General features: G+C 41.6%; 1 protein-coding gene across 1 annotated transcript in view; it reads left to right on the forward strand.

The window, feature by feature from the left end:
* Positions 1–10525, forward strand: part of ST8SIA1 (ST8 alpha-N-acetyl-neuraminide alpha-2,8-sialyltransferase 1) — a 95470-nt gene extending 84945 nt beyond the window's left edge. Inside the window, exon 5 of the mRNA XM_026035776.1 lies at positions 8383–10525. Within this exon, the coding sequence (XP_025891561.1) occupies positions 8383–8869 (487 nt within the window). The 3' untranslated portion in view covers positions 8870–10525. The remainder of the gene's footprint in view (positions 1–8382) is intronic.
* Positions 10526–14101: the final 3576 nt, after the last annotated feature.

Below are 14101 nucleotides of genomic sequence, written 5' to 3' on the forward strand. Positions count from 1 at the left end.
AGTGCTGTCCTGTTCTGTCCGTTCTTTGACTGCTCCTTGAGTCAGCGAAGAGAAGACAGACAGGTGCTCTTGCCTGATACGTATGAATATGAGATAGTGGGACAAGCTCTGCATCACAATGAGTTATTAAAAATGAGAGGCACAGCATTTTTGAGTATATGACACAGAAGGAAGACTAACTGCATTTAAAAAATCTGGTTGCATTTGATCTAGTAACACTGGCCTTTCTCTGGCATTTGGAAACTAAGAGAAATGGTGAGCAGGATGTTGTGCTCCACTTCGCTGAGCCAGGGCATATGGGGCTGTAAAGCACTCACTGACTGCCTTGGAGGAATACACTTGAATTCTAACAACTAGCATGTATTTCCTGCCACCTTAAACGCTTTCCTTTTTTTTTTTTTTTTTTTTTTTAATTCTTTTAATCTATAACTCTTTAGAATAGAATTAATGAAGGAAAAAAAGATGAAAGAAGTCTACTACTGTCACAAGTACCAAAACAGTTTAAGAGATTAGCAAAAGCTCCAGCATGCTCCTGCGATTCCTGCTTTACTTTTCTTGTGGTGCGTATTCTAGCTATAGCAATTTAAATTGAGTACATGCTGTACTAACACTTGAGGAAAAGCTTGGCAGTTTAATCATGTTGAAAAGAAGCTTAAAGAGCGTTCTCAGTGTTAAACACCGTCACATTGGAAAATAAATCTGAAAGATCTGCTGAAAATAGTTGAATCTCCTCAGGAAGATTCACCACACCAGAAGCACAGTGCTAGGAGATACCCAAAAAAAAGAAAGGGTAAAGGAAGTTTAGGCCAGCAAATGAAACTGAAGTTATAAGTTCTGGCTGATTAAATATTAAATAAAAAATACGTAGCAGGCCAGAAGGCGTTTTGGGAACCAACTAAGTGAAAGTTAGAGCTCCTCTTTCCATCAACAGTATGAGCCAAAAAAAAAAGAGCAAGAGACTCTCTCATCTGTCATAATGGGTGTAGGAAATTCTGAAATTTGGGTTACAAAAGTGCATCTCCTCACTTCAGAATTGCTTTTGGACTTGAACTCTGGAGGGTGTCAAATAAGATACCAATGTTTCAAAATGGTTCAAGGCTATATTAGGCCTTGAAGTCTAACATATCCATATCCATACTGGCCAAACTGGTAGAGACTATGTATAGTATAATTTATAATATATATAACATATAGTGAACTCATGCTCTTGTGAAGAGTCAACATGGTTGACTCCAAAGGAAATATTTCCTTTTAAACCTTTTTGAGTTCTTTGAACAGATCAGCAAGCACATGGACATGGATGGTCTATATCCCATTAATAAAGTCTATTTAAATTTCCAAAAGGTTTTTGGCAAAGGGAAAGGAATTGAGGCAGCCATATCAGAAGGGAGAAGTTACTGGAGTGCCCTGGTAAAAAAAAGTGGTTAGAGGGATGCAGAGGTTAAGAGATTAAACCATATTTTGAAGTACCATGTTCTAAGTTTTGTAGATTCACCCTATATTCCTGTGGGCTCTGTACAACTGTTTTTATTACCAAGCTTTTAGTTGTTTATATTGATTAATATGGATTTACAGTCCATGTGCAGACCGTGTGCCATGACCTCAGAGCCCACCACTGGTCCATATACTGTATTAAATAACAATGTAAACATTTCTTCAGTGCTTACTTGAAAAAAGACTGCCTGTCCTTGCAGTCTTATTATAAACTTGCAGTTTATATGATAATGCCTGTCAAAGGATCTGCTTTTTCTTTACATAATTCTTTTTCAGTTTACACACTTAGTAGCTTATAGCGTCTTGAAAGCGAAAACACCTTCAGTTCAAACACTGCTGTTTTTCTTCCTACATTCAATTATCTTTGGAAAGAGCTGTGAGAAGGTGAAGAGGGGATATAGCCAAATGTCACCTTCCCCGACATTTGCAAGTTATTGATAAACCAGGGAGGTTGGGAGGTTAAAGGGAGACCGAGAGGCTTGGTATACTGCTAAGTATACCGACCGAAAAGTGTTCTCAGCTATGAATAGGTCTTTCACAGCTTAAACAGGGGGTACATTTTATATTTAGGTTACAAAGCGTTTGAAGCTTTAAGGTCAGCATGAGCAGACAGGGAAGTGTGATTCTGTGGGCTTTGTGTTCGCTTCAAGGCTGTTGCAGGCAGGCATCCCTCCAGACCTCACCGTTTGCCAGACCTGCAGCTAGCTGGACGAGACGAGGAAGCCCTAGAAGTGCAGGAAAAGCTGGGAGGCGACGACTTCAAAGGCAAAAATGGCATGTCTGTGTTCTCTGCCTTTTTTTTTTTTCTCTAGCTAATTTCACTGGTTATCGTGACATCCTCCAGCCTTTGAGCTGCTGTGCAGGGGCAGTATTGAGAAGGTTTAAAAACACGAGACGTTTTGACAGCAGAAGTAGTTTGCAGCCATGCTACACAATGCCTACGCTTTCAGATGACTTCTCCCTCTGTGACTTGAGCAGCCACCGTCTTCCAAGAGTCAAACTTAGATGAACAGCTCATCTTGTGAAAGCTGAGATTCCAGCTGTCAGATAACAGCAAGAATTGATGTTTAGCTCTACTGCTTTTGGAACTAGTATCTATTAAAAACATGCTAATTGGAGCTGGCAGAGTAGGGATTAGACAGAGTCCCAAAATACCGGTGACATACACTGGTTTTAATGTGTCATTGCTTCCAGATCACTACTATGTATAGGAGAGCTCTGTGTTCCACTGAAAAGTGGAGAGTCAGCTTTGCCTTGACACTATATATAGCATTTCCAGCGTGACAGCATAAGAGCAGTAAGGGAGGGAGGTTAAAAAAAAAAAAAGCACTAATTAATACCGAATTCAGTCATAAGGGGAGCCTGTTTTTTCATAGGGACAAGCATTTACTTCTGCAATATATAACTGGACTTCCTAAGCGCATTAAATTATTCTGAAGGTCGGTTGCTAAGGACAGCCTGTAATTAAGAAGCACAGTGGCAGAGGAAGAGGTGGTAGTCTGCAGTCCCCGTGGACTTCTTTGCTTTGGGATCTTTGGAGGTCGTAGGAGTGAATCCTTGACCTGGAAGAGGCTGTTGGCAGGGTGCCTAGAAGGAAGATGAGGATTGTGTCACCCCATCAGTGCCATGAGTTCTCGCCAAACCTGGGAGAATTCTTTGCTCCAAAATAGTCTCAAGTGAGATTAGACCAAGTGTTGGGGGCTGATGACAGTGATAAAAGACTCCTGCGTTGATGGAGATTGTTTGGCATCAGTAATTTTGATGATCTCTCTGAGATGTCTTTGGAACAGATCATGTCAATTCATACCTTTCTGAATTGCTCAAAGCTCCGAGCCCAGTGAAATCAGAGTTGGTTTTGCCATTGCCTCTAATGAGATTATCACTGAATCTTAAGTAAGAGAAGTTTCCTCAGGCTAAATAAACAATGACTTGTTTATAACTTGGAAGCTGGGATAAAACAAGAAAGTGTTTAAATTTACAGTATATTAAGTGCTCCTTTCTGGCTCCTTCTGTGGACAAGCAGAATAGTCCGCCTTGCACCTAATGCCTGCCCAAAATGCCTCCTCAGAGAAACGAGCGCGCGGCAGCGAGCGTGCCATTAATTCAGACCCGGCCAGGGTTCAGTAGCAGTGGATAAGCAAGGCCTAAGGGGGCCCGTATTCAGGAAAGTGTGTCATCGGAGCGGTTGGGACCAGGACTGCCAGCTGGAGGCCCAGGTCGGCGCAGGAAGGCTCCTGTCAGAGCAGTGAGGCTGCAGATGTGCCGCTGTGAGCCGCCTGCTTGGGACTCCAGCTCCAGCCTCTTCCAGCAGCCGCCGCGAACTCCTAAATCATTCCCAGCTAATGCTGACATTGAGTTATCTACATCATTTTTTCTGTGAAGTTATCCTTTGCTGTGTGGACAAATACATAAGTCTTCATGTGTCTTGTGTTTTATTCCCCCCGAGCTGTACTTGTCTTAATTTTGGAATAATAGCCTGTTTCTTTGGCATCCGAGCTGTTCCCCTCATTACTCAATCGTTCTTTTTGCGGTAAGTCATCCTGCAATTAATCCGGAATGCTGAACTTGTGACTTTGCAGATGCCAACACAGCAAGTGACTGGGATGTCATCACAAGCATGAGATAGTGACTCTCTAGGGAGATCAAAGAGAAACGGAGATGCAGGAAAATGCTGCCGTTATTAGCTGCAAGTGGGTTAGCTCAGTATCACTGCAGTGAGTTCTTTGCGATTACTGGAAGGCATCTGTTAGTACCAGAGAACAGTTCTATCCCAAAGAGCTGCTAGAGAACATCAATAAGAACATTAAAGACAGATTAAAAACAACCCCCCAAACACTTGGAGCTCTTACGGCTTTGGTTGTACTGCCATGGCAATGTACTGTCTCTAGCAGTGTTCTCTTGGATGCATAATTCTCTCTGAGAAAGCAGAGGAATGCGGCATTTAAGAGAGCTCTGCAGCTGGTATAAAGGATTTTATTTCTCTGATATCCGCACAGTTATGCCTACATATGCCCATTGAAGACTGTGTGCTTTTTGAGTTGATCTGTTATATGGGACCTGACAGGAAAAACACGTTGCTGGTGGCATTATTCACTCAGTGTCCATGAGAGAGTGTGGCAGAAGCAGAACGCCCCGACTGAACGGGCTGTGATTTGCTTTTGCTGGAGGTTCGAGCTGTCATGGCCTCTCTGCGCTGCTCTGCGGGTGATAGAAGACACAGCTGCAAACTACTAAGCACCTCATGTAGTTTCTCAGGAGCTGCTCGGAGCTTGGGAGATTCCGGCTCCAGTTTTATCTAAGTGCTGGGAAGCCACCATGTGAAATTGTTTGTATAAACAGAAGGTCCAAGGACGATTCTGAATGAGATTCTTGCTTAGAGAATCTGGTCTGAGACACAGTCTTGTGCAAGGGGCTGGATAATTTGATGGGTTTCTTTAGAAGCCCCTTGAGTCGGTATGAACCATGTATCTGTGATGCCATTGAGAGTGCCAGAACATTGAAAGCTAGACAGGTGAGGTCAGGGCAAGCACTAACTAGCAACCAGCTGCTAGTGCCCATCTGACCCTACAGACTCTACCAGCATATATGGTAGGACATGCAGGAAGAGGCAATATCCTCATGCTCATGCATGTGCGACTGAACTGATCAGATACTGAAGAAAAGACCTCCTTGTCTCTCTGTTGGATGTAGAGGACTGTCCTTGCAGCCTCCTGGGAAGAGTTGTTCCACCCAAAGCTACCACTGGAATGGCTTTGCCTGCAGGACTCCCTTCTGGTTTGGGAGATACTCTTGAGCTTCGAGTAGGACTTCTAGAGATCTGCTCTTGGGTGGTGTTTGTCCCCAGGTTACCCAGCGGCCTTCTAAGCAGCCCATGTGAGAATGCTGGAAAGCTGGCCAGAGTTCCTGTTTTTACAAAAACCAGGAACAGAAAATTTCATTTGCTTCTAATATCTCCCCGTATGAGGAGCATGGGATGGGCAGCAGCTTTTTGGTTGTTTCAGGCTGTCAGACCAGCTGTAACCAGCATGTTTTATGCTTCTACATGGGCTCCTGGCCACCTGTGTAATGCCCATCTGTTGAACTGGGCATGCTGCCTAATGCCACTGTGATCCAAAAAGTGATGTTTCTGAAGAACAATTTGCAAAAACATGACAAATGTTACCCCTTCCATATGAAATCCTTCCTGATCAGCGTTATCGTCACAGCAGCATGTGCTTCTTCATACTTGTGAGGCACTTGGAGGGATTAATCTAAACGAAATGTGAATGCGTGGTGGCAACAATAGCACAGGAATAGGCAGCACCAGGCCTTGTCCCTCCATGGCCACATCTGATTATCTTTATCCTAGAACTATCTGTTTTTTTCCTATGAAGAGTAAATTTGCTGAAAAATGCAGTTTTAGAATAAACACATCTCTTTGCCATAGGAGATGAAATTTGTTAGTTAACTGAGAGTGGGAAAGAACATGGTAAAACTGGCTGCTTGCACTGTCACAGGAGGAGCTGTCTAGTGAGGGACAGATTTTTGCCTCCTTTAGTGACTGCGTTCTGATCAAAATGGAGCAATTTTGATTCAAGCAGGAGGTAAAGAGCCCCAGTTCCTATTCCTGACAACTAGGTACAGGACCAGGTCCTCCTCCAGGGATATCTAGGAAGAGAAAACTGTAAAGATAGTTTTGGGGAACACTTAGTTGAAGGTCTAATGGTAACAAGTGAGAAGGCTTGCATAAGAAGATACCGCTAGGCTAATGAAATTCAGCCAAGGCATTTGGCTCTTAGCTGATCTGCTACTTACAACTATGTACCCTGGCTGTTTCTAGAGAGAAAAATGTCAAATGTAATAAACTTTGAAATTATTGTTGTATTTTATATATTCAGACTGAATTGATTTCTTGTTTGGATGTCAGTGCCTTTGTCTATTTGCTATTAGCAAATACCACGGTGCAGTAGGAGCGAGTCTCTAGAGCAAAACAGAAGATCCAGTCCTGCCTCATTTTAGGGCTTTTGCCTCAGAGTATCTACAGGTTAATCCTGTGGCCTGAAAGTCCATGAGCAGTTGGAGAACTCCAAACCTAAAAGGAAGCAAAGGATGCACTTTGCTTTTCTTTCAAGTCAGTTTGAAGCAAAATACCTAAACCCAAATTTCATTTCACAGGGAATTCAAATCCATTCCAGCCTGAACAGAATGGTTTATTCCACCATTCCCATGAGTTTTCTTGGAGTGTCTTTTTGGTGTGTGTTTTCTGAAAAGAACCTGAAGGAAATTTTGAAAGAAACTTGTAGCGAATCAGAAACCAAAGCTTGTGTTCTGAAAATGTCAACAATATCTTTCAATTTGTTTGGAACATTTTAAGTTTTCTGCCAGAACAAAGACGTCATGACGCTGACGCATGTTCATGAGACCTTCGGATGTTGCTGTAGCTGTATTTTTTGTTGGCAGTTGTTTCAGCTGAAATCTTTTCCATTACTTCTTCAGGTCACGTTGCATCATGTTCAAATCCATGTATCTTGCTGTGCATGTGATTCTTCTATTCTTGTTTCCAAGAAGTTTGTACATACAATTGATCTCTTCATAGCCCTTTGAAAATGATATTCTCTTACCTCTGCCTGTGACAGAGAAAGGAAAACAAAAATTCAGTGTCTCAGCTTGCTGCTCCTTACTCGTCTGCTGTATGACTATGAAATCAGTCATGACTCGCATATGGGCCTGAGCTATGAGAACCTGAGGGAGAAGATGGAGCAACAAAGACAAGACAGACAGTCGTGAACTGAGAAAATATTAGGGCTCATGCATGGCAGAGCAACCCAGCTGGGAGGGAAGGAGTGAATGTGAGGACTGTGCAGACATAAAGTCATGTTTTTTGCATGCATGCTGAAGTGTATGAGTGCTGTAAAGGTTTTCAGACTTTCGAAAGAAAGCAGACTCTCAAGAGCAAATTGTTGTGATTTTTTTCATGGAAAAGCATTTTCTAATACACTGTATAACCCTAAGACAAGCAGGTGACTCCTGTTACTTGATAGGGTTGCAGTTTAGGTATTGGATTTTACTTGGCACTGACAATGTACCATGTAATAAACATAAGGACTATGCAATGTAATAAACGTAATGACTGTGTAAATGACCTAGAATTTCTTGTCAGATATCTCATTCGTCTTGACACATCCAGAAGTGTATGGCATGGAAAGGTTATATTCTTGATAAGTTATATTCTTGATAAAATACTGTTTTTGAAGTAGGATATAGGTCTAAAAGTTAGGGATAAAATAGACATCAGTAAATGTCTGTTTTCCTGGCTGGTGAGAAATATGTTCTTTGAGATTTTTCGCAGGTCCAGAATGAGAATTAACTGTGATGGTCACATAACCTAACACAGAAAAAAAATCATTAAAAATGCATAATCAAAACAAATGTCTTAGAAGTGTTATAAAAGCAGTGCTTATATCTAAATATTTATCAGTATTGCATGTTCAGAAGGTAGCTTGCGTCATTTTTAAGTAGACCTTTAGAAAACAAGAACAGTGTGGACTTTCAAAGTGTGTTTTAAAGACTTCTGTGCCCCCCAAAGTAAGTTGGATTTTGAAGAAAAAGAAAACTGTCACTGAAGATTATTGATTTCCAGGAAAATTGTCAGTGGTCCTTCAGGTTCTTTTTGATGAGATGAAATCAGAAACATTTAGAGTTTGGGATTTAGTTTTCAACTGTTTCTTTGAGTTTATGTTTTTAGAAGGAAGGTGGTGTCAGACAGTGAGAAGTTTGGGCTTTCTCTGGGCTAAGGAAAAGCCTGCACTTAATTTTAAGTGTATGTAGGAAAAGCAGCTTTTTGGTGGATTCGGATAGGAGCGGAAGAACCAGTATGTGAGCAACATGCTTTTCTTTGGTGTTTTCCAGGTTCCAGAATCTGCTTTGGTCCCGAAAAGCGTTTGTGGACAGCGTCAAGGTGTACAACCACAGCTACATCTACATGCCAGCCTTCTCCATGAAGACAGGGACAGGGCCCTCGCTCCGCGTCTACTACACTCTGCAGGACTTTGGCGCCAAGCAGAGGGTGCTCTTCGCCAACCCCAATTTCCTGCGTGACATCGGCAAGTTCTGGAAGAGCAAAGGCATCCACGCCAAGCGCCTTTCCACGGGGCTCTTCCTGGTCAGCGCTGCCCTGGGCCTGTGCGAGGAGGTGACCATCTACGGTTTCTGGCCCTTCTCGGTGGACCTGCGTGGGAAGTTTATCAGCCATCACTACTATGACAATGTGCTGCCCGATTCCGGATTCCACGCCATGCCGGAGGAATTTCTACAGCTCTGGTTTCTGCATAAAAGCGGGGTCCTGAGGATGCAGCTAGAACAGTGCGAGGACCCGTTAATGCAGCCTGCTACCTAAGGATTGGAGGGCTCGGCTGGGAGATCCAACAGTTCTTACTTTTCCTGTCCTCCAGAAAGAGGGCTCTGTTTTCTGTTGATCCTTTTTAAAGGGAAGAATAATCACGGATTTGTGGATTTGCATGGACCGTAAAAATGCTACTTGAAGACCAAACAGAAAACATCCTTTATGTACAATGTTTTATGAAACTGGGGTGAGGGAAAAAGAGTCTCTCCATGGAGTCCATTCGGCAGCGTTGTGAAAATAATGTCAGAAGTGACACAGCTGAACTTTCTGGGTGATGTTTTTAAATGACCAATGTAAAAGGGCATTAGGACTCCGAGAGAAACAGGGCCACCCACGAGCTTTTGCTGACAGTGCCAAATATGACTGTCTGTTCAAAAGTCCATTTCATTCCAGATTGGCACCTCATGCAACTTTCTTACCCTTTTCCTTTTTTTCTCTACGTGTGTGCGTGTGTGTAGGAGTGTGTGTAGGAGTGTGGTGTGTTTCCTTCTCCTTTCCTTTTCTCCTCTTTCTTTTCTTCCTCTTTTCTTTGGTGGGGGAAAGGAAGGCAAAGCTTGACCGTCACAAGAGCTGAGTCTCATCAGCTCCTCCAGCGACTCTTGGGAGAATTAAGGCTAGAAAAATGTCTTGGGAATGTCCTGCTACTGAGCAGGGTTAGACTTGCCTGTTGTAGAAATTATCAGGGTAATTTAGATCATTGCACATGTAGTTAGGCTAATCCTGTATCATGTATCATTGGCAAGAGCTGGCTGAGGGAAACTGTGTTGAAAATAGAAGTTAAAAAAAAAAAGAAAAAAAAAAAAGAAAAGGAAGGAAAAATCATTAAATGCACCCTGGTTTAAGTTGGTCTGTTACAAGGTTTCTGCACTGACTTGTAGTAGAGATTGCTGCTGACCTGTTTTGCTCTCCAGCCTTTGGGGATTAATTCTGTATTCATTTGGACTCCAGATGCACGTTGCCTATCAAGGGGATATGAGTTGTTCAGTGGAAAGCAGAAGGAGGTTCTTCATTTGCTTATAGCAGAAAAACTGCAGAAATGAATGTAAGTGTCAATTGAAAATGTGTTTCTCTATGTGTGACTAGCTCTTCTTCTGTTTGGATTGTAATGTTGGCCTTAAAGACTTGTACTTCTCTTGCAAGATTGTCTCTGGTCAAAGAAAGTCTGAAAAATAAAACAGCCTTTGGGAGCACTCAAAATCTACAGAGCCAGCAAGAAAAAAAAAAGAGAGAAAAAGAAAAGAAAATGGTAAGAGCTTATGTAATGCAGTCATTCTCCTTGCAATCAGTGAATTATGTAAGTGTATACATTTCACTTAGGCTGCTCTAGTCAGTGCAGTGCCTGAAGGACTGTTTTATTTTGGGTTATTACTTGGAGAGCAGATGATTCTCTTGCCATGTAAATGAGAATTTTTGTTTGTTTCTTTGTTTGTTCAGCACTGTCGGACGAGAACACTAGTTTAGTCCACAGTGCAGTGTCTGCTGCAAGATGTTATAACCGGTAACTCTTGAATCCAGAGTGGTGTTCCCTTTTCATGCCTCCATCATTAGCTGAAATTCTAGTCAAGCTCTTGAAACAACAAAACTGTAATCAGGTTTCCACGATGATTTCCTGCGCTACCTGTTTTAGCTCCAAAGTGCTAATATTTTGGAGAATGTGTCCTATCATATGTTGACAACTTCTCTCTTTGTAGAATGCCAGCTACCAATTATATAGAGATATCATTAAAAAAAGAAACAGAAACTTTGGCTCTTGTTTAAATATGAATAATTCAGCTATCAATGTAGGATACTGGGGGGAAAAAAAAGCACTTTTCATTTTAAAACCTGCCTTTCAGAATAAAATCTTCTTTCTACAAATTAATTTTCCAAACATAAAATGGGCATTGTTCCATGGGATTAAAGTGCAGTTCTAAGCTGTAAAGTGGAGATTTGGATTAAATGGTGTTTTTAGAGATCGGTCTGATAAAATCTGAATGTGCTTCTATAAACCCTTTTATCTTTGTCTGTATTTTTTAAAAAGAGCTACCAACCTGCTGCTGGGATATTGCTTCATCAGCTGATGCTTTCACCTGCGTTGTTTGTTGTCTTCCAGTGTGGGTACTCAGTGAGGGAGGATCTGCAAGTGAGGTATTTTCTCTCCTACTTGTCACAGCAGGCTTTTACTGACTGGCCTTTCTTCGAGAACAACAGATGACCGTGTGGTTTTCATTGTAGAGACCAAATTTTGCATTTTTAAATGCTTTAAAGAAGACATTATCTATGAGAACACTACTTTAAATACTTGTTAAAGTGGCATTCAGAAGACACCAGCATTTCCTTGGGACTGAGGAGAGTAGGGAAGAAATTTTGGTATTTGGAAGTCCTTTCTCTCATTTGCTTGAAGATAGCCTGGTTAGAAGGAAAAAAAAAGAGAAAAGTATTTTTCCTAGGAAAAGTCAATGCAGTATTTCATAATGTCAGTATTGTTTTCCACCAGTGCCCTGGGGGTTTGGAAATGTTATATTCCCCCTCTCTGTATGACTGAAGCAGACTGAAGCTGTAGCCTGTGGTGTTTCAGAGTCCTTTTTGATGTCCCAAATCCTGATGTTTGCAAGGAGATCATTTTCAGAAAATGAGGGGCTAGAGGAAGCCCAAGCTATGCATGATACATGTGATTAGTGTCAGAAGACAATTCTGACTTTATTCACATTTACCTATGGGGAATATAACTAGATCTTACAATGCCAACCACATTTGAGAGGACTGGAAAGGTTTTAAAGTTGAATAACTTCCCATAAATTCCAAGAAAACAGGCAGCTTGGGGAAGGGAACAAAACAGATTTCCCTTTAGAGGTAAAACCTCAGCAGTATGAGCTCAACAGAAAGCTGTGCAAGTTGGCTGGCCTGTCAGTCCACACAGACCTACTGGCCTTTTGCCCAGCAAGAAGAGGGACACAGGAGAGCCCTCAAAGTCTTTTGTAGAAAGAGCAATGATAGTAAAAATGAAAAGTAGTTGGGGACACGTCAGTGGCAGCTCTATGACAAAAATCTCTGACGAAACAGGCGGTGTCCCTTCTGCTGCTCATTGTGTAGAGCTTAGCTCATCCGCGTTTTGGGGTAGCAGGATGCAGGTGTTGGACCACTGACATGAAATACAGAATTGCATGCAATTGAAGTCATCTTCCTCTTTGGGAAGGAGCCCACACCTTAAGATGGGAACATTCTTGTGCTTAAATATGGGTATGATCTCGTCAAGGAGGCCAACCCTGTAAAACAAGCATCTCATGGTCATGACAAACTTCAGACAGAGAGGTTGTATCCATCCATCGTATCCATCCCTATTAATTGATCACAGAGCAGTTGTGCACAGCACAATTGTTTAGACAGCAGGGCCCTTAATCAAACCTCGGTGCTTGTATTGCTGTTTTCCTTGACGTGAATTGAAATCTTAATGTGTATTTTGTAAGTGAAATTCATGGCTTCAGCTTCTCTGTTTCCACTGCCAGTCCCTGAATTTCTCAGCTACTGTAATCAAATCTTTGCCAGGGTGAAAACTACTGCAAATCATCTCCCATAAAACTGATTTCAGGCTTGCCAAAAGACTTTTTAGTGTGCTTGAGTATTAATTTTGTCATAGATTTGACAGGATGCAGAAACACTGGAGTCATTGCTCTGCATAGGAAATATTGCTCCTAGATTGTAAGTAGAATGAATGAAAATTCCTTTATAAGGGATCCCTGTAAGATAGTCATCACTGAAATCATTCCAGGTATCATCTTTGTAGATATTTATATACTTTTGAGAAAATCAGGGCCAATGTGTAAACTTGTGCCAAAACAACATAGAACTTCTCATTTTTCTTTATTACGAATCCCATGGAGCCCATTCTAAAACAAACAAGCAAGTGGGAGCCAGCAAAATAAAATAACGAGGAGGGGAATTAATCTGAGCAAGACATCTGTTTTTTTCTAAGCTGTATTTGTGCAGCTCTTCCCTCTGTACATATGTATGGACATCTGGTTTAATGTCTGGGTCACCCTTTCCTATGCTTAACAATGAGAACAGGAGTGAGGAAACGATGTAGAAGTGAAGATAATGAAGGTGAATGTGTCTCACAAATTTGTTGCTTGCCTTGGTTCTTCTCTTCAGCTTCCTAGATCTGCAGGTATTGGAAATCCACGCAGACAGTTCTTGAAGAGCTGGGTGATGCTGGAAAAATTGAAGATCACATCAGTAGTGCAACAAATTGCATTCTAGCAGCTCTTGGCAAATATCCTTAGTTTTAAGCAACTGTTGGATGCTGATGCTTTCTTCAGGTAGTGACTATGAAAATGGACTACCTTCGACCTGCTTATGGTTTCCTGCAGAATGGCAGCAAAGCAAAATATGATGACAGCTATTGCTATGAAGAGGAAAACTGATTAAACAGGAAGAGAAATCAGAAGGAAGAATGATGATGAAAATACTTCTTTACTGTCTCTTCTATCCTTCCATTCACCCCCAAAACATATATAAATGGTCCAACCAGTTTATTAACAAGAGTGTCCACCATCTTCATAAAATATTTGGTGGGATTTCCATGTGTTGAGGCTTCTTGGGAAACAAAATTCAGCAGACCTCATCCATGAGTTCCATGAGTCTTTGGTGCCCTGTTTAATGAATGTGCAGTAGCTACTCTGAGAACTGTGGCTGCCCTAAAGTGCTGCAACCTCCCTGCTCCTCATGTTGTGTGAACCCATCAGATCTCCCTCCCTGTGTTTGCCTGAATGACCCAAAAGGTGACAATAAAGGATTTATCTTCCCTCTCCTTTCTTACAACCATCCTCCTTGGGATTAGAAGTATGATTTAAAAAATCAGCTACAACCTATTTGAACCATATTTTCTTCTGAAATGATTGATAAATCCAATGAAAGCTATGTCCAAATCCAAAATAGGACTTCCTTTAGGTTTGATAGTTCCATCACTGGAGACCAAAAAGGCTGCAAGAAGTCTGTATACGTTTTCATAGTGATTGCTTTAAAATAACTTGTGTTTCCTTGAATTCCCAAATTTCATCACTTGGAGTCTGCCAAATGCTTGACTTTTTGGTAGTTTATGAACTGCACAATTGATTAAAGTCCTTCTGGCATGTTTGTTTGTTATCAGCAAACTGGTTTTCCTGAAGGAAACACAAACACCAACAGGAGGCTTAACCTGCTCTCCCTGGCTGATACTTCCTCAGCAGCAATGATGAGTGAAGCTCTTAC

Source organism: Nothoprocta perdicaria, unplaced genomic scaffold (genome assembly GCF_003342845.1).
Source record: "Nothoprocta perdicaria isolate Ctin4 unplaced genomic scaffold, notPer1 scaffold_167, whole genome shotgun sequence".
NCBI classification, from domain to species: Eukaryota; Metazoa; Chordata; class Aves; order Tinamiformes; family Tinamidae; genus Nothoprocta; species Nothoprocta perdicaria.